Source organism: Achroia grisella, unplaced genomic scaffold (assembly GCF_030625045.1).
Source record: "Achroia grisella isolate CSIRO2021 unplaced genomic scaffold, CSIRO_AGI_Agris_v1 utg487, whole genome shotgun sequence".
NCBI classification, from domain to species: Eukaryota; Metazoa; Arthropoda; class Insecta; order Lepidoptera; family Pyralidae; genus Achroia; species Achroia grisella.
In genome coordinates, this window is record NW_026712891.1 from 2,944,122 (window position 1) to 2,965,319 (window position 21,198).

General features: G+C 31.3%; 3 protein-coding genes across 4 annotated transcripts; 1 reads left to right on the plus strand and 2 right to left on the minus strand.

Moving 5' to 3' along the window:
• Positions 1 to 511: 511 nt before the first annotated feature.
• LOC131845834 (probable RNA helicase armi) lies at positions 512 to 6,436 on the minus strand. 2 transcript variants are annotated; one of them, XM_059194965.1, is made up of 6 exons: positions 6,164 to 6,436; positions 5,514 to 5,906; positions 4,526 to 4,956; positions 3,940 to 4,089; positions 1,224 to 3,515; positions 512 to 1,132 (listed from the first exon to the last, which is right to left on the minus strand). In XM_059194965.1, exons 2-6 carry the CDS (start codon positions 5,701 to 5,703, stop codon positions 785 to 787), a joined length of 3,411 nt encoding a protein of 1,136 aa, XP_059050948.1. In that variant the 5' UTR covers positions 5,704 to 5,906; positions 6,164 to 6,436; the 3' UTR covers positions 512 to 784. The 2 variants fall into 2 exon arrangements, with proteins under 2 accessions (XP_059050948.1, XP_059050949.1); XM_059194966.1 differs by having other exon boundaries at positions 513 to 1,132; positions 4,526 to 4,929.
• Positions 6,437 to 6,916: 480 nt separating this feature from the next.
• On the plus strand, positions 6,917 to 8,848 carry LOC131846009 (gem-associated protein 2-like). Its single transcript, XM_059195209.1, is given in 3 exon segments — positions 6,917 to 7,684; positions 8,091 to 8,190; positions 8,463 to 8,848. Coding segments are annotated over 3 exon segments (828 nt in total). The 5' UTR covers positions 6,917 to 7,065; the 3' UTR covers positions 8,572 to 8,848.
• A 1,648-nt stretch (positions 8,849 to 10,496) lies between these two features.
• LOC131845992 (trans-1,2-dihydrobenzene-1,2-diol dehydrogenase-like) lies at positions 10,497 to 14,142 on the minus strand. The gene is made up of 6 exons (XM_059195183.1): positions 14,090 to 14,142; positions 13,391 to 13,595; positions 12,356 to 12,647; positions 11,790 to 12,039; positions 11,549 to 11,702; positions 10,497 to 10,809 (listed from the first exon to the last, which is right to left on the minus strand). The coding sequence occupies exons 2-6, from the start codon at positions 13,593 to 13,595 to the stop codon at positions 10,691 to 10,693; spliced, it is 1,020 nt and encodes a 339-aa protein (XP_059051166.1). The 5' UTR covers positions 14,090 to 14,142; the 3' UTR covers positions 10,497 to 10,690.
• Between the last annotated feature and the right edge of the window lie 7,056 nt (positions 14,143 to 21,198).

The window sequence follows — 21,198 nt, forward strand, 5'->3', positions numbered from 1 at the left end:
TAGATACCCTGTAAGTATCACAAAATTCTTTATACGTCAATTACTTGATATCGAAAACTTTCTCTTATTACTTTCTTCATCTCTAGTGATTGCATCGGAATGTCCCTGTCTACAGACTAAAGTTAGGAATATTCTGATACAAGTAAAAAGCTTCGAAAGCTTTAAAACTAATATTCTAAAATTTGACATTTACTCTTGTCAATTTAGTCACCGAGAACAATAATCTCGGTGAGCAAATTGACTGGGTTTCCACTTGCCCCTTCTCGATGCATTTTTTATAGATATTAAAATGATGTAACTACAATGTAATTGTATGGTAAACCACAATGTGTAATGGTATCACAGGGGGGGTGTGGTAAAAATATACGCCAACTGAGAGAATAGGACAATAAAGCGTCAATATATTTGTTTCTCAGAATTATGAGTCTTAGTCAAATTTAAAACTGGGTGAATGTTGTTAACAGGAACAATTTTACGGTAAATGAAGGAATTTAACTCTCTCGACGCGACGTTTTGATTAGCTTGCACTAGCCGGCCGTTGGACTAGGCAGTTAGCTAGCTAGCTGACTGTCGAAATGTAGAGAATAACTTTATTTACCATAAAATTATTCGTTTTAAGTCCCGGTTAACAATAAAATTATTATGAGTCTTGTTTAATCTTGGATCTTGGTAACCGACTTCGAAAAATGTCGCTACGTATTTATACTAATTTTCCACACCAACAATATTTAGACAGAAGCGCTTACAAAGAGTAGGTTTTTCTTAATTGAAAACAATTTCATTTTTAATCTGTATTTATATTAAGGAATCTTGAAGGTAAGTTACAACCTATATATTTATCTTCACTTACAGCATGCATTATGACCCGATTCCACAAATGATCTTTAGAAAGAAGATGTGGGTCACAGAAAAGGATAACAGCAACTTGAGCTCTAGTCAAAGATACATTGACTCGTTTTGGGTTCTTTATAAAACCCAATGTATGTTTTATATCATCAGATATGTGAGATGCGGATGATCGGACAGTTGAAATAAGTATGATAGGTCTCTCTTGGCCCTGAAATTCTTCAACTGTACCAATTTTTGGTTGTGGCAATCCCATTGCTTCAAACAGTAGTTGTAAATGTTTTATCTGTAATATAATATCAAATGTTAGGTAACATAAACAACCAAGAGTATTCAATGAGCTGTATGCTATTAAGGTAAACTAATATGTGAATTACCTGGGCTAGATATGGAGTTATTATTCCAATTTCATCTGGAGTAATATTTTTTTTATACAGCTTACATGCTGTCAATGCCACCATTGAAGCTTCATATGGATTGTACCAGGAAGGACTGTCTTCTGCTCTAAGGTTTACCCCTTTGATGCCATAAACATAAATACCAGCAGACCTTTCATTTGCTGTGTCAAAAATTTCAGATATGACATTTAATATTTTAATGATCCATTGTTGATCTTGTTTTATTCTTGGAACTAGAGATGCATCATAAAACATTGCACTTGGTAATGTCAATACTTCTCGTAGCGACCTGTAGTTATCATTTAATTTCATAACTAGTCTATTATCGAATCCATTTTCATATGCATTATAGTCTTTTTGATAAGGGAAAGTCTCTAGTATCCTTGATAAATAGGACTCACTCATATTAAAATATTGGCAATATTTTGACATTACTACTGGACCCAATTGCATTGGATCACCAGCTAATATAATTTGACCATTATCTTTGTCAGTAAATGTCATAGGTATCATTACTTCTGGTTCCGTTGCTTGACCAGCTTCATCAACTATAATATGGGTAAAATGACCTTTAGGCAATCCCATTAGACTCAATGCACCGATACAACAACATGTACCAATTGTTACTCTATGTCTTCCAATATATGATGTTGAACAATTGAGATTTATACCATTTTTAATAATATGTTTAGACTTCGCAGTATATTCTTTGGCTATATCTAAAGTGGCACAGTAAGGTTTGATTGCATCAGGAAAGTTATCAGAATCTAATAAATAATTAGCAATTAGTCGTATAATAGAATTTGAGAATACATTTTTGAATTCCACAAGCCTCTCAGTAATTAAATTTGCTGCACTATTTGACGGGGTAGCAACTAAAATTCTACTATCTGGTAAAAGAGTTAGTATTTGAAGAATTGTTTCTATGACAGTCACGGTTTTACCTGTACCTGGCGGTCCATATATGCAATAAGGTAATGGTCTACACTCGCCAAGTAGAATATTGGTTACAGCTGCTTTTTGCCCAGTATTTAAATCTAAATTAAACCACTTCATTGTCCTGAGTTTATCTTGTGGCAATTGATATGAATGTAGAGAAATACGACTTGGAAACAAGATATCCGGCCCTAAATTAGAAATAGCTAAATTAATAGCTTGATGAGATCTTCTGTATACTGATCTATTTATATGAAATTCAACAGAAACATCGCTGCCAGAATATGTTTCATGGAATTGCTGATGGAATTTCATTAGGATCATATCATTTTTCACACAATGAATAAAGCCCTCAAACTGTGAAGAATTATCATTCCATATATCCTTAACAATAACTCTATCTCCTTTCACCAGAGATGGTCTTTTCTCAGCCAACCCCTTTATTTCGAGGATAAGATAGTCTTGACGCTGAATTAAGAATGCTTTTGGCATATCATAAGCCCTAATATTTATGTTAGCTTGTACTTCTTCCATATATAGCAAAGTATGCCATTTATCAATGTAATTATTGATATTTAAGTCTTGGGACAAAAAAGGAAAAAAGTTTAACTCAATCCTATCTAGGATCGTTTTATAGTCTGAACTGAATATAGTTTGATCTGAATCTCCTAATACAGCACTCCAAACTTTATCAGGAATTGGAAAATTTCCTACTTTTACAGGTACAAAAGCAGGGGGCTTCACCGGCTTTATTCCAGGCACAAATGATATATTACTATTTTTTCTTATTTTTTTCATTATAGATAATCTATCACTTTCCGATTTGTAATTGGAATATGTATTTCCATTTAGAACTGATGATATATTCTCATCCACAATGTTTATTTCTATAAACCTTTTCACTTCGAATCCCTTAAATAACATTAGAAGGCATTCCTTAGTTTTTCCCAGAAATTTGGGATTACAAGTGATTGTTAGGCTGAATGTTTGTTCCGGATAAATTTTCTCTGGCCGATTCATGAAAGGCTTAATGTTGACTTGTGAATCCCTCTTTTTAGAAAGGATTATCCATTTGTTTAAAACATATATTTCATTACTATTATTTATTACATTCAAAGTTATTAATGCTGACTGATTAACATTAACTTTATCAAATTGTAGAGGATAAGTTATATCTATATTTTTCTCTTTTTCTAGGCTCAATGTTACATCATGATCATCAATTTCATTAGTTTTTAATTCAACAGTATGATTCACCTGGCCTTCAATAATAACCATTTTAATGGCCCGCCAACTACATAGTCCTTGATTACTCTCAATAGCTTCCACCATTACCTGAAACCAATATTGATATTTGGATTACTTTAAAATAAATCTTAAGTTTATATCATAATATGTTGTTAATCTTATTGAATTTACATTTGCTGTAATATATTATTTTAATTAGTAATTCTACAAAATAGATTTTACATTGTATAATAAAGTGCTGACACAGACAATAATTTGATGTTGTAACAACATCGGTGCAAAACTATTGTCTGTGTTACCTTGCACTGCCAATACCATTACTCTTCACTTCACAATAAAAAATTATGTATTAGGTCACTCATATGTTGAACTGAAGGTTTTGATATTTGTATTTGTATTAATTTGTCCATATTTGTCATTAATATGAGAAAAATAGACTTACAGTCAATAAATTAGAATTATGATAATCATAGCAGAATACAATCATTGATATTTTCTTTTAAATATTTACCTTGTCTCCAACTCTAGGCTCACCATTTTGTAAACAGTGTCTGTTGAAGTAAATTTGTCTATCACATATTCCAGAATCATCAGACCAGTAGGTGATAATTGCACTTTTTATTTTAGTTCTCAATGGTCTGAAGGATGTTACTTGTAAAACCTGAAATATCAGTAAATTTATGTAAAAGTAGTGTCGTAATTTAAAAACAAAATTTCTATTAAACTTTTTATAAAACTTGTATTCCTAAAAGCAATCTAACTTTAAAAAATATATTGCTTTTAGGAATACAAATTCTACAATCAGTGTAGTGGGTCGAGTGTATAGTTGTTATTTATAAAAACAAAACTATTATCCATACTGATGCAAAGTATTTAGAGAGGAGTATACATAAATGTTATGTAGTAAAATTTTATAATTATTAAGCTTTATTATAAATAAAAAAAACATATTTATACCATATCTCATGCAAATAAATACATTTCATTTCATTTCAATAAACTTAAGAGTGACTTTAGCAATCTAGATTTTTTCATATTAAATAATAGCATTCAATTTAGCTAGACTCCAAATATAAGATTATCCATTTTAGTTTTACCTGTGCTGCTGATATATCAGATGGTTTATTCTCATCCCATTGAACTGTACATTTTATTTCCAGCCAATCCCCTTTTATAGGAATCATAGTTCCTTCTACTGTGTCTAAACTAAATTTAATATCATTATCCTTAATGTAAACAAAACGGTCTTGTCTGTAGTCAACTTCTCCAACCAAAATATGTTCTATAACATTAAAACTGTTTTCTTCAACTTCATTGTCATCCGTCCAACATATTCCCATATGCTCCAGAATTCTTACAACAACTATACCATCATCTGAATTTTTGTAGCCCAAATAAAGAACTTTATCATTTATATTCAATTTTAAAGTGCTATTTGGTAATTCAAAATAGATCATTCCATCAATTAGTATATAGTTATTTTCAGCATATGTAACAATCCCTGTAAAATATGCTTTGTATAAGTTACCTGAAAATTTGCTTCAACTAATGCATTGCATCCCAATGTACTTATGCTAGGAAGAACTGAATGCTTGAGATCATATTTAAAAATCTCAATGTGTGCATTATCTGTGAAATTTCAAATAGAAACAACACAGTATAATAATATCTATGTTCAATTAACATAGTGCCATCTAGTTCCAAGGTAGGCAGGCCCTGTGTTATGGATACTAGACAATTGATATAAATACTTAGATACATGTTTTTGTAAACACACAAATAATATACATTAAAAACACTCAGACCAATACAATCATACTCATACCCATGAATATGAATGTTTGTACTATGCAAGGATGAAACTAGCAACCATTTGAAGCAAAGCAGTTTGCTAAACCGCTAGAGCACTGTGGCTGTCTATATAGAAACAAAACAAAACAAATTTATTGTGTAAAAACAAATTTAGCACAAAAAATTCTTATTGTGTTATTGTGCTCTATTTTAGATTTTTTAAAAAGCAATATAGCAATTTACAGCTATCTATGCAATTGGTTTAATTTGTATGTTCATAAAGTGCTCTTATACCTGTTCTTTGGAAGCATATAGCATTTTGGGGTACTGCTTGTTCTATTGGTTTAGATACACTGTCATTTTGTTCACAATGTATTTCTAAATCTAGAAGTTGTTCTGCTAAGAATTCCTCTTTGACACTATCATCTTCTTCTGCATCATTGCTAAACAAATTATTGAAAAATGATAGCAAATATGAAAGCATATTGAAATTTATTGTACAAAACCCTTATCAAATTCAAATTGCCATTCTGTTGATTTTAAGTAATCAAGCTCTTTCCTCAATGACTGTATTCTCTTCTGATGAATTTCTTTTTGTGCACTCTTCATTGACTGTTCAATGCTATGCCCTAACTCCACATGATTGAGTGATTGGTCAAAATTTTGAATCCTGCTCTGATTTGTACTCTGAAAATAAAATCAATATATCTTTTTATAGTAATAATCAAATGTTTCTAATACATCAAGTCATCTGGTAGCTAGCATTTTTTTTTACAAACAACTGACTTTAACATATTAAATAACTAATACACGTACCATATTAGAAAACCACTTATGATTTATATGTAATCAGTAATGAAAAAAAAATGTGGGTATTTTTTATACACAATTATTAAAAAATACCAGACCCCTTGAGAATGATTTAGCGCAGAATACGAACTTACTTGCGGTGTCTCTGGCTCCGATGCAGACTGCGAGATACTACTGGAGGTAGACATCACCCGATAGTAGTTATAATAAATATTAGGTGGTTATTTTGAATATAAATAATGTGCATATGTAACTAATCAGCAAAAAGAATTGAGCAATTCTCTAAGTAGTTATAAAAACAAATAATATCAGAATATCAAAGTCATGAAATATATTTTATAGGTTATCGATTTCTTAAAACAAAATATAAACAATTTTATTATGCTTATCGTTTGCAATGGGAAAGGAAAACAATTTGATTATCGACAGTTTCTTATAGATTGACATTTTCTAATCTGAGATTGACATTGACATCACCAACTACGATAAGTACAACACGTATGATGTATGACGACTTATCTATTGAATTTGATATTGACAATTAATACAATGAAATGAGCTGTGTTGTCTTCTTTTTTAGTGGTTTTACGCAAGTGCCGGTAGATTTAAAGTTCTTTTATTCGCTAAGTTTATTTTGAAGCTTATGAACTTTTAATAAATCAAAAAATGTCGTATCGAAAACATTACACAATTCAATAATTAAAAGTTCTATTTAAGAAGGTGTTAATCCAAAGGAAAAATATATTTAAAATTGAACGTGTTTTTAAACTCGCATATTTCTATTGATATAATTCACGCTATACGTGTTCAAAAATTTGTCAAATTGTGTAAGTGCATTAAAAAATGCTAGTTTACGAGGTCGAACTGTGGGCTTGCTCAAATTTTAATGGTAACACTGCAATTTGACATTTATAGTAATTATAGTTTTTATTTATTTTCATTTTCTTTTAATCAAGGGTCATGTTTTATTTTTCATTTTATTGTTTTCCTGCGTATTTTACTACATGAATTTTATTGAAATCTTAAGAAATCTAAAATGTCATCAAATAAGTATATTTATAAGACTACAAAAAGTAACGAAGGAGATACAGACACGTTAGTATCACCATGCTTACAAGTAGGTCCTGAGGTACAACTAAAAGAAGTTCCCACAACAGGCGAAGAATACCTATTGAAAGTTATAAAGGAACGTCAGAATTGTTCTAGTGTTACTAAATGCAATAAAGATTATTCTAGATTTTCTAAAAATCAATCTTGTTTTGTTGAAGAGGTATGTTTATGAACTATCATAAATATCAACCTAAAAATTTTTTTGTTTTTTAAATCTATTAATTTATTACAGGCGAAGCCTGCGAGAGCTCCTGACAAATTTAAACCAACTATAGAATGGCAGAACATCCAAGTTGCGGACTTTTCAGATGTCCGTATGTACCTATCTCGTTTAGAAGCAAAGAAAACATTATGGCCAAGTGATTTAAAAAAAATAAGTGTTGAACATGATACATTAAATGGGTGGAAACGTTTCTTTAATACAAATGAACCGACACTAACATGTGTTCTTGGACTGAAACATACTTTATTAGATCGTGGCCTTGAAATGCTGATAGAAATATTAGAAGAAGTTAAACCGGGTTCCACTATGGACTATAAATCTGGTAAATTTTTATATATAACATTAGTAGATATAAATTTTAATATCAGTAGTAAAATTCTATACATATGTGATCATTAACTATAGAAAATTAATTAAATTTACTTACAATTATTTAATAATGAATAATGAGTACAAAAAGCCATATTTTACAAATGTGCTTAACAAAAGCCACTTTATTTTAAAGCTTTCTCTTATATATATTTATGCGGAGATCCTTTGCATAGTGTTCTTGTTTGGTTGCGGATCATTTTTAAGGCAATAATATTTGATTAAAAGAAAATTAAACTGAAAGGTAATGATTAATATCACAGAGCTTTGACCTGTTGGGCTAGAAATATGCTGTAATAGTTGTCATTATTTTTTATTTATTTTGTTTTAACTTATATTTTGTTATTTATTTGTTTTAGGTCAATGGATATATGCCTTTTTAGCATGTATAAGACAACCCCTACTCTCAGATACAATAAGTATATTAAGGAATTTAGCTAGAAAATGTGCAGAGATAAGGTAATGACAAATTCTTGTAAAATTATGTTTGTATTGTTTAGTATTATAATATATTGCAGCATAATATTTGACTATTTATACATATATTTATTTAATTTTAATGCACATAGTACAAACAATAAAAGGTTCATATGGCAGTTTTGACAGCATACTGTGTTATCTAGACATCTGTGGCATGACACAATAACTATAGACATTTAAAATTTAAGAGTATTCTATTAGAAAAATATTACCTGTTGCATTAACATGTACATTGTAACATCCATTTTCAGATCGTGTATTAATCCTGATGATGAAGATGCCCCATTAGCAGTGACACCATTAAATATATTCATTTGTTTAGTATCACGATACTTTAGACAGTATGATTTGGCAGATTGATAATTAAGAATTTTATTAATTTATATTTATAAAAAAATAGACAATGAAGACAACACAAGGACTGGTTAAAGTATGTGGTACCATAGTCATTGTTGATATCATTTAATATAATTAAGTTGTCTGTCCAGGATGGTTGTAAGCTAAAGTTGGAAATTCATCTCATAAATGTTATATTTACTTTCATGGTCCATAATACTCTTTATTTTCACTAAAAGTTATTTGGATTGTATATAATTAGTACCTGATGACTGATATATTGTTTTATTTTTCTGTATTTGTTTTGTTTTTCGTCGATATACATGGCCTAATTAAATAAAATTTACTAACAATTCTCATATTAAACAAATTAAAAACTATTTTTTTTTATGTACAATTTTTTGCAATTGCAATAATTAACCGTACTACTTAGAATAAATTAAATAGATTTTAGTCAGTTACAAAAAAAAGACATTAAAAAGTAACATTACATAAGCGTCAGATGAAAATGACAGCAATAAATAAATATATTGCAAACAAGAGGCTATTCAATTGCGAAAATGTAAAATTCTCTAATCAATGGCACCTCACATGTGTAATTTTTTTTGTACGTACCTACAATTCATGTAAGCCAGATAGCCTTTAATAGAATAGGATATGAATCCTCATAGCCAATGTATTCATGTAATTAGGTATTGGACAAGTGAACTATATACTTTTTACATGACTAGCGTATTGAAGACTTAATAAAATTGTAATAATATAGGCAATATTATCTCTGTGCATGCGTTATTAATTATTGAATAAATCATTGTTAAAGTTATGTGTTCAGTTAACAACGTAGTAGATAACCGGTTTTTAGCACAATTAATTATAATGTAAATATTCAATACAGTGGAGCTATTAAGGTTAAGAAAGTTAAAATGTAACATAGTCAAAATGAAACTCTTTTGTAATTTACATTTCCTTACCAATATACTGTTACGACATTCATAAATATTATATAATAAATATTATTCTGCAATATTTTAGAATAAAATTGTTAAAATTAAAACACAGTTATGGAAACAAAATAAATAAAAAACTAATCATTCGTTAATAGTATTGTCTGACTAAGGTAAAATCTTTCTAAGTACAGTATATGGAATTGGAACTACAGACAGCGTTTCCATAATTTTTATTGAAAGGATGTTGATGTTACCTAAAACAAAGTTGGTTTTTAGTGTTATAATTACAAATTACCTAATGACATCTTGTTTATATAGAATAATTTTGAAACAGTTAATAATAAAATTTTTGTTATATTTGCATCTTTTTATTTAAAAACTGCATGCAATATAATGGTTATGGTATAACAAATATTACTTAAGTATACAAGGTATGTGAAATCTAACAAAAAAAGAGTAAAAAATAAGCTTATTTGATTTAAAATGCATTTAGGACTCGCCCGAATCTAGATTTCATAGTAGTAACTACCTGTATATTCGCTTCTGGTTTCTTGTACAATATTGTTCTGTAGTGTAGTATATAGCTCTATAGGCTATGGTTAGCACGATTGAAAGGCATGTGAGAAATATTATATTCTTCAAATACAGTAATAATACATTTCTAGATAAATCTATTAAGTTGGTAAATAAAAAATCCATAATTCTCTCCATTCAGATAATATATTGAGAATTTATTCTATTACTTATTAAATCACGGAATTTTTTTAATTTCTACTCACAAATATATATTTCCGTCATTATCGGATTTCAGTACCAGTTAGGCCGATTTAATGCCGAAAAAGCTCTAATTTGCCCCAAAACACTCTGAAACCAGAAGTTCGATCAAACAAGTTCCTGATTAAAAATATTGTAAGAAAGAATGGGTATTACGTCATTTAATATTTCTTGATGATCGATATTTTAAAAAAATATATCTAATAGCCACCAGTGACATTATGAATTTTAATTACTATATCTGTATATAGTAATTAAAGATAATAAATATGAATGTAATAACTATGTTAAATATTAGTTCATTTAAAAATACGTATGTACCTTCGTACATACGTCTGAAAAAAAATCATTACGGTTATTTAGAAGTGTGTGGTAGTACCATTCTCTTATCTATGGTATATAAACAATATATGGTATATAAATTAAGGAAACTCTTGATCATCAACATCGTAATGTACTCCAAGTTGTGCTCGGATAGTATCCTCTAGTTTAGCCAGTACAAGACTCTCATTATGTGACATCCTTGGTGATTCAATAAGACCTATGAACAACAGACACAGAATTAATCATGTATAAAAACATCTTTATTCTTCTGAGTAAGTAAACAAACATGCATTACCTATGTTTTTTTATATAATTTCTAATATAAGCAACGGACAATGGATATGACGTCATGATATGACGCTTTACCTGTATTGCGTTTCCATACCGGAGGGCTAAGATGTTATATCTCTTATCCTATAGTGTCACTGCCTTGATATTTTTAACCGAACATACAAAGCAAGCGCCTTGGCAGATGAAATACGCAGATACACAGAAAACTTTATTCTACCTACTAAAGTTCATATTTATATATCTACATGTTTTGTATTATTAATAGTTAAAATTCTATTATTGGGAGTATAAGAGAAATGCCACTAGAGTAATTTCACTAACTTGTGAAGTACTAAAGTAGTCCATAAAGTTATTCGACTTTAAGGGACCAATTTTTTGAAGTATTATTCAGGCTAAATTTATAATGAAGAATGTTCAACTCAAACCTAGAGCTAGATATACCTACCTCATGCAGAACATTTATTTGAGACAAGTAATCGATATTATCAACGACTATCTTATCAAATACTGTGTAAAATACATACACAGCAGTGATTCCGATATATATAAAAAAGAAATTTTTCCATGCACCATGTGACCTGTATAGGCATATATGCGCACATAATATACACAGACCATATATTGGATGTCGATGACTAAAACAAGTCCTAAAATTTAATACTCACCATTTTTAATACATCTTGCGACTTCAATAGCTTCAAAAACTAATCCTTGGCTGTTCTCAAAATAATAAGGGATAGGCGACTTCGTCAAAGGGAAATTAGATATCTTTCCGTCTACACGGACTAAATTTGTAGGAAAGTGGAATGGTTCCTCCAACTGTAACAATGTATATTTATTAACTATACGTGTAATGTACATATACAATATTACTATTACTATATAATAATAAATATAGCTACATACGGTTGCACGGCCTTTTGTACCATACACAGTAGCTTTATTCCATAGTTTCCTCTTTGCGTTTATGTTGAGTACGGCGCGTCTGCCCCCCGTATATTCGAGGACAATAGTACTGACCAAATCCACTCCAAACTCATTCAACTCCTCTCCTACAGCCGTGACTTTTGTTGGAGCGTCTTTAAATATGTATTGGGCGAATTGTAAAACATAAATTCCAATATCCATCAAAGCACTGCCCCCAAGTTCTTTTTGTCTGTAATTTGATCACAAATTAGAATATTTATATTTTATATAGTATAACATTAAGTTGTCTTTGAAATAATTTATGAAAACAACACTTGGTTCTCTTCTCCAATTTCCATGAAGTAGAAAGTAAATAAATTAAAAACCGTAACGACACGGGCATTTGAGAAATAAAATAATAAATTAAGGAAATATTTTTTCCTAACTGTTTCTTATTAATATTTTGACTTTAATGCTTCTAGGATAGAACTAAGCGGGTAATTAAAATTATTTAACTGTACTAGGTCAGTAAAATTAATTAACTAAAATATTAACTAGGTACTTACTTGAGCCTATCAACATTCAAAATTGGAACACCGAAATTAACTTCAACATATTCTATATCACCCAATTTACCGGCTGCTATGTCTTCCTCCAGGGATATGTAGGCTGGCGAGAATCGGGACCACACCGCCTCCATTAGGAAAAGATTCTTCGCCCGGGCAAGATTGATCAAGCTTTGTGTTTGTTTTAAATTAAGGCATAATGGTTTTTCGCACAAAACATGTTTCCCGTTTTCAAGGAATATTTTAGTAAGTTCATAGTGGGAGGGATTGAGTGCACCGATGTATACAACATCTGAAAAAATACATTAGGTACATATATTACCAGCACTTATTTCTTAAGATTTAAAAATATGTAGCCTCTGATACAAGTACAACGTAACTATTTCTTCTAGGTATATAAATATTAGTATATTTAAATGTTTACTACCCTGACTTAGACTGAAAGTAAGCAAATTAGAATACCCAAAAAAATACTGTGTGTCAATTTATATATCTGAGTGACTCCCCGGCAATGGAAATACCGATAACAACCCAAATTTATACAGAAGGCGGGTGTAGGCTTACTCACTGCCACATATGATTTAAATATATCGAAGAAAATGTGGGTAAATATCAAGTATTACGTTCACCACGACAACTAAATATAGATACATTACACACACGTAGTACGTATCTAATACATGGTGTGCGAGCCAGACTTGCAATTGTCCGGTATTCTTTAACAATTCTACGCTGTTTTGTTACAAGACACCTGCTATTTAATAAGCAAATTAAATCTCTGCACTTACTGGCCATCTTAAAAAATTTATACAGTAGAATTAACTAGTGGATCCGTCAGTCTTCGTCCTGCCCCAAAAGGCAGCACCACAAAAAAAAACAGTCTAATTGTATTTTCAGATTCAGATCATCCAGGAATCTATAGAAATAAGTATACACACAAAATATCGCCGCCGTTAGGAGGAGTAAGATGTTACCCAACTACTAAACTCAGGTACAGAAGAATTCTAGGATTATAATAATATTTATTAGACATACCAATATCCTTACTGACAGCCAACGCTTCGTAGCTATCAAACACTTTTGGAATGTTGTGCAGTTTGGCGAACTCTGCAGCTCTCCCCTTATCGCGGGCTGCTATTGCAGAAACCACTTGGTCCCCTACGTTGGGATAAGTATGCAAAGCATTCACGAAATCATGGCTGATTTTTCCGGCTGTCACTATACCCCAACGAAGAGCCATCTAGAGAAATTAATAGAAATTGATATTAAGACATCGTGTACTTCTCAGGGTAGGTAAAGGCAGATATTAATTATTTTCACAAAATGCTGATGAGGTGATAATATACAAACACGTTAAAGCGAGCTGAGAAAATAGTTAGAAGGATAAGTAGTAATAAATATTACTAGGTATATTTTCCAATTTACCATTTACATTTATAATGAATGACGATGAGAATGATCAATAAATAGCTACGAACATATCTTTTATTTATTGTTGATTTATAAATCTTTTATTAGGTAGGTATAGGTACTTTCACGGGTTTGGAGAGCCTTCTGGACTCCTCCCCATTTTCTCCGGTGAAATCATGAATGCCATACCAAGTATTTATAGTACAATGCAGAATATAAAATCATAAATTTGCCCAAATTATAAATTCACAAAATTATATTATAAAATATATCTGAGAAGTAAACGTGTGCAGTATTATAAAAGTAAATGTTTTCTTTACTTACAATAAACAATATTGATTATATTATTATCGTTAAAAAAACAAGCGTTACTCGACAACGCACTATATTTACTGTCCATAATTGCCGATAGTTTAATATAAATTGATAGGTGTTATCACTGTTATCAATAGCGAGGTGAGACCTGTAGATATTCTTGAAGTATTGTCCAGAATTGATTGAACACCTAACCTTTACGTGATATTTAGGTATACCTACATACGATTTTCAACAAAGAAACCTGTGTGCATACAGCCTTTTATTTTTAAACAAATAGAAAACCATCAACTACATGGATTCGGAAAAATAAGCAGATGACATACGTAGGATTCTTTGGAATAAAACAAACTAAATAATAATATCTTGATAGTGCAGACAGCGCCATCTATTTCAAAGCTAAGCAAAGCTTGCGTTATGGGTACTAGACAACTGATGCATATACTTAGATATTTCTTTTTCTAAACACAATATATATTGAATTATAATACCAGGACCACCCATAGCAATATAAACGAACAGACAAAAATTCCAGAGTTCTATTACATTGAATAGTCCCTCGATAATAGTTTTTTTTATATATTTTCCACGCATCTACAGACAGCGATCAGTTACACTTTTATTATAAGTATAACATATAGTTATAAGTAAATACCTACACTGTCTCTCGTAATGCTTACGTAGGTGTTTCGTATCCGATGTTAAATATTATATAAGTGTATTATACAATTGATTAATCATTTCGATACTGAAAAATCAGACGACCTTGTTATTCAATTATCCTATCAAAAAGGCTACGAGAGTTCGTTGTCTTACAGATAAAAATATACCTACCATCTAACTACATTAAATAGGTATCTATTGAGGATGCAGTGATGTAGATTATTTTGTAATATTCTAATACAATATAATATACATATCTACATTAAAAGAACACTATTAAATTCGTTTTTTTTAGATTGGGTGCATAGTATGTAGATCATCTATTTTGTTTGTGGATGTTACAATGCACAGCCGAACAATGTATTAGGTACCTATATGCCTACTGCATCATCTACAAGTATTACTATTGTTTTTCATTTTATAATTGAAACTATATTTCGTTGTTCAAATCTTTTAAAGACGATTTTATTTATATTCGTACTAATTTTATACTACAGTTAAGGTTATATATGTATCTAAATTTATATTATAAAGAGAGTTGAATGTGGACGTTAATGATCTTCAGATGTATCACTTGTAAATGCTTGAAAATTATCTTCAACAGTTAATTGATTTAGCTCAATTTAATTTCAATAGCAATTTGAAATATCAATAAATAAATTTGGAGTAAAAATGTCGTATTAACAAATAACGAGTAAATTAATCACAGTGATAACCATCGAAAACTATTATCACTAGGTATTATATAGTCCGTGCATGATTTATGGTAAGTCGTTAACATATGGGCAACTAATTTTCTCGCAAAAATATTTTATATCTACAATGATTATACAGAAAATCTGCCATCCGTTTTGACCTAAACCTCTAATACCCGGGATAAACTTGACAAAATTTGCACGGGAAAACTTGATAAAATTTGTGCCGTAACCTACACAGCTGGTATACTACCTCGACTTCCACTCAAAAGGTCGTGAATTCAAAAAAGGACGCTACCAAAAAACTGTAAATTTATGTTTCCGATTGTCCTGGTGAAGAAAACATTGATAATAAATCAAAAATAATCTAAGAGACAGTGGTAGGCTTGCTGCTTAGTACATTGTACCTATATTTTAATAGGCAGCGAAATGTCAAATGTTGAGTTCACCACGACGTCGATAATCGGCAATGCTTTTGACTATCCCATCTAGTATAATAATCGTGACAGTATAGATATCTATAAACTATATTATAATATTTAGTGATTACTTCGTAACGATTAGGTGTATGTATGTATAAAAACTAGTATACAATACCAGCCTTGTATAGCCGTCGTGTAAAAGAGAAGACTTTACGTAGGTACATACCTTTAGCCCTAACAATCAGTCCTGATTACGTATTCTAGATGCACGGTAACTGATTTATAGAATTTCGACTGATATGGACCGTACGAGTTGTGTGGTAGTTCTAGTCTACACATTAAACCAAAGAGTAAAGTACGTATACCAGAACTAATAATGGCGGACTAACAATATGCAACAGAAACTGAGGGTAGATAAACAATAAGGTGATTTACCCACCAATGCAATAGATTTCATTTTTAAACGACGGTTGCGTTGGTCTACCGGTTTAGTACACCGCATTACAATGTTCGCCGGTTGAATTCCACGCACGATGCAAACATTTGTTTTCATGAATATGAGTGTTGGTCTAGTATCGATCTACGTATTTTATAAATGCTTTTATAAAAAGTGTATTTAAGTATTTGTATCAATTGTTTTGTACCCATACCTCAACTCCGATTAGCTTGGCGTTGAGTCATCGTGAGTTCTTAATTAATCAATTTTAAAGTTTGATGTAACTTAATCAGAACAAATTATAATAAATTATAGGCGACTTGTATTGTATGTATTGAAAAATTGTAATATAATATATCCAATCATTTAGGAGTAATGATACCACAGACAGACAGACACATTAAACTTTATAACACACAGTCCTGGATTAAGGCCAAGCGGGTGTAGCAATTTTTTTCAAAGGCCCGAGGATTTCGATTTTAAGCTGATGCCTTGCCCTACTTTTATTATTATTTTGTGTAAGTGAGGGAGCGGGTATCGTGCCATTTGCTACTCTTGTTACTCGGTTTATCCGATGCTGGTAATATACCTCTTTCTAAAGATTTCCAGGAGTGGAGGTCGCTGGACATAGGACATTTCCAGCATTGGGTCCACTAGTCCGTATGGATTAGTTAGGAATAGGTTAATAAAATATAATAGTATAAGTAATGTGTATATTTCTGTCAGTAAAGTACTAATAATAAAAACAGATACTTTGTATCTATCTATAAATAATTCAACAAGACATAAATAATCGGAATATACAAAAACGGTTCTAAATATTATGTAGGTACCGTAACAACTTTGTACAATTTGAATTATATTTCAAACACAGCCATTTTTATAAAAACTGTGAAAGGTCGCTATAGTGTTCACTTATTTGTTATTTATGTCTTCTTGTATGTAAGTTGTTATCAACGTAATATCGGCTCGTTAGCCATAGCTCCACGTCTTTACTCCGCGGCGCTTGCGCAGGGAATCCCCTCCCTCTTGCGCACGGCGGTCCGTGTACGCTCGGCTCGAGACGATAGATAATAAACTGCTAGTGTTTCCACATACACTACATCTCTCTCCTTTTTAAGTTTATTTTCTTTTCAAGCATGAATCAATCCACTCTATTAGGTATTTGTTCCTTGGAGGCATGTGTGCTACGTTACACCGATGGTGGACTCATTTTGACACTATACTGCCACACATAAGCCGAATGCCTCTAGTGCGATTGGCCTTTCCAGCGTAACCAGCACCGTGATTTTTCCTCCTCTTTCGAATATAAATTACATTTATATATTAACTCCAATTTACTCTGTGTTTCACATACTTCACCTTTCTTCTTTTATATTTGTTTTCATATAATCGTTATTCCACTTTGTTATTGTGTAATATTATGTAAGATTAGTATAAAGCACTTCTGAAAAAATGTTGTATGTTTATGACCAGAATATCTCTATCATAGTAGTCACTACTTTATATTTTGTAGGTTTAAGGTAAATACTTATATTTTTTTTCATTCTATCTGTCTCATGCAATGTGTTATTTACATGTAGTATTTTTCTTTATCATGTACATTTGAAAACTGATTATCTAAAACACAATCTGGAATTTCTTCAAAACTCCCCACTATTTATTATTATCATTCCATAAAATATTGATGGGTCCTGTGGTGGTATATCAGAATATTATTATTATATCAAGAGTTGCATCAACAATTGCAAACGACTTTCCACTATATTCTGTCTACACATCTGATATCAGTCCATATAGTATTAATTGGGTATAACTATAACCATTCTTCATCGTACCAAAATTATCTCTCTTATCACCTGCATTAATTCAGTGCTAAAATATTAGGAAAGGTTGTCAGACCAGTCTTTGAGCGATCGACATATACCACATATACCACATATATCACCACAGCGACTCTACGTACTCCAGCAATCGTCAATTATATTAGTTATAGAAATTATATTTTCGACCAAAATTAATGTGTGTCCTATGACTTTTGACTTATTATATTTTACTGAATCCGCTCCATTTCACTCCGATAATTAATATGCATTAAAACTGGCAATTTTTTATTACTTATATTCAACCGCAATTTAATGCAACATTCTATCAATTTACCTTTAATGAATAGGACACCATTCATCAATACACAATACAATGCTTGATGACCCCGCCAAAGACAATTTAACACAAACTGGACGTTAATACGCAATTGAATGCTTAACGACCCAGCCAACGCAATTTAATGCAACCTGTCCGCCAATACGCAATTTAATGCTTGACGGCCCAGTCCAACGCAATTTAATGCAATCTGTCCATCAGTTCGCAATTTAATGCCTGATGGCCCAGCCAACGCAATTTAATGCAATCTGTCCATCAGTTCGCAATTTAATGCCTGATGGCCCAGCCAACGCAATTTAATGCAATCTGTCCATCAGTTCGCAATTTAATGCCTGATGGCCCAGCCAACGCAATTTAATGCAACCTGTCCGTCAATACGCAATTTAATGCTTGACGGCCCAGTCTACCTTACCTCTGTAGCTCCTTTTTTAGAATATCAATGCCATTGTCACCGTCATTATAACTCCATTGAACTTCTTAATTCATCCTCTTTAAGTATTGGTTATTAGTATTATGCTCATTGTTTTTCTTCCTTTGCTAATTTCTTTAAGGTCATCCGAGCCAATAGTCAATTTATAAGCAAATCATGGACTCCTGCAAAACACCAAATTTTATAATTATAAGACAATTAAACGCCACTCTTATCCATTTAATTTTCACAATATATACATTTATGACTACTAATATTAAACATATTTCAGATTTATTTACTCCACAAGAATGTCCAGTAAATAATTCTAATCTAAAGTATAGGAATACTAATAGTATCCTCAGAACCACTTTTTTTCCAATAATGTATCGTTAGTAATTGTTACTGTCATGCATCATGGTTTACATTATTATCTAGTAATAATAATAATAATAATTGTGCAGCCATAATATAACGCACCTCATTCACAATAATATACCTCGTATATAACGACTTCCTTGATTTAACTAATTCTTTGTAATCCCTTGGATTTTCCATAAGAATCGATGTAAAATATACCTTTACATTGCGACATTATTATTATTATTTTTTTTTAATTTGGAAAAACACCTCTTTCTAAGGAATTTTCTTAACCCAAAACCTTTATATAATGTTCCCACCAATGGTATGACTCTAACTCTACTTATCTCTTATCTCATAAAATGTGATTCATGTCAGGACATGTTTCGACGTACTTATGTTCGTAGAACAATAATTGTTGTTCGATGGAAAGTAATGTAAAGTTTTGTAAACACTGCTGCTCGTCACTATTATTAAAGATTCAAGTTGAAATAGCTTACGACAGTTTTTTTTTACCTTTTTATAACGAAGTTTAGACCAACGTACCTTCAACATAATAAATCTCAGTTCAACGAATTACTTGATATACTATATATATATATATATATTTTTTTTCGATTTGTTTTATCGAGGTTGCACTGTAGTACGTATGTAAAAGTTAAAACACGCTAATTTGTCTAAGCTACCCTGCAATGCGGCCAAAGTATTTAGAGAGCGACCAACACCAGTACTATGACGATAAACAAATACATGTATATATTTTACAACTACTTTTTTTTTTTTATACTACTATGGTGGCAAACAAGCCTACGGCCCATTTGATGGTAAATGGTTACCGTAGCCTATGGACGCCTGAAGCATCAGGGGTGTCACGTGCGCGTTGCCGACACTTAAGAAACCTTAATATACCCTTTTTGAAAAACCCCATGCTGTAGTCTCGTGAGAAAACCTCGGCAGGAAGTTCATTCCACGATTTAAGTGTACGCGGGAGGAAGCAGGTATCATTTCCTATTAGCTATCTCAAAACTCAAAACCACATTAATACACTTATTTCGCGTATCGCGACACTACACAACTCCAGCCGCAACTGGATTAACTGTCAATTAAAAATGACTCCCCATCGCTCCAACATCCCCGTCACATTCATATAAAACAGCTGTCAGCGCTGTCTGCATGTGATCACAAAACAAATTCTAACTCCATTCCACAGCTACTAAATGCGGTACATTAATGCAATTATGGCTATTATTCCTATTATTTATTCAAGCTTCTTTAAATAAAGAATATTCATATTCTATTCCATGTTCCCGAAACTTCAAAGAATGTAAAAAACATTTTTTTTTTCCACTCTAATAACCCCTTCACTCATCCGCATAATGCATTAGGCGAGTAGGTACAATAATTCAGAACTTAATAGTAGTTCTATTTCATGTAACCATTATTGTGCAATTTCTAATTTACTGGTATTTTTAAATTAGAGAGAATCTTAAATATGATTCCATAAAGACATACTCACCACCACTGTACTATACTATAGCTTATTATTAAAAGTTAATCACTGTCATTGCTGTAAAAATAATAGAATAATTCTATATACATAATTAGGTATCATTTTTCTCGTTCCAGTGTTACTGACTATAGAAACCACACACCGCATACAGAAACAGCACTCCTGTACCTTACATCCGACCATAACTAGCGACACACTTCCTCGCAATATAATAGTCGGCATCTCAACCTCTTGACTACGTTGTTTTTTGTTTTTCTTCAACAAATTCATTAGACACTAAATTCACCAAACCAAAAGATTGCCTTCTAGGTCGCAAGTGTAGATGCGCGCTTCATTTTAACACAAAGCACAAATTGGTAAAAATATGCCAGACAAGTAGATAGGCACCTTGCACTATACGACATGTATAGTAGACCCCAACATAATATATCAAACTAATAATTAATCTACATTTAAAACC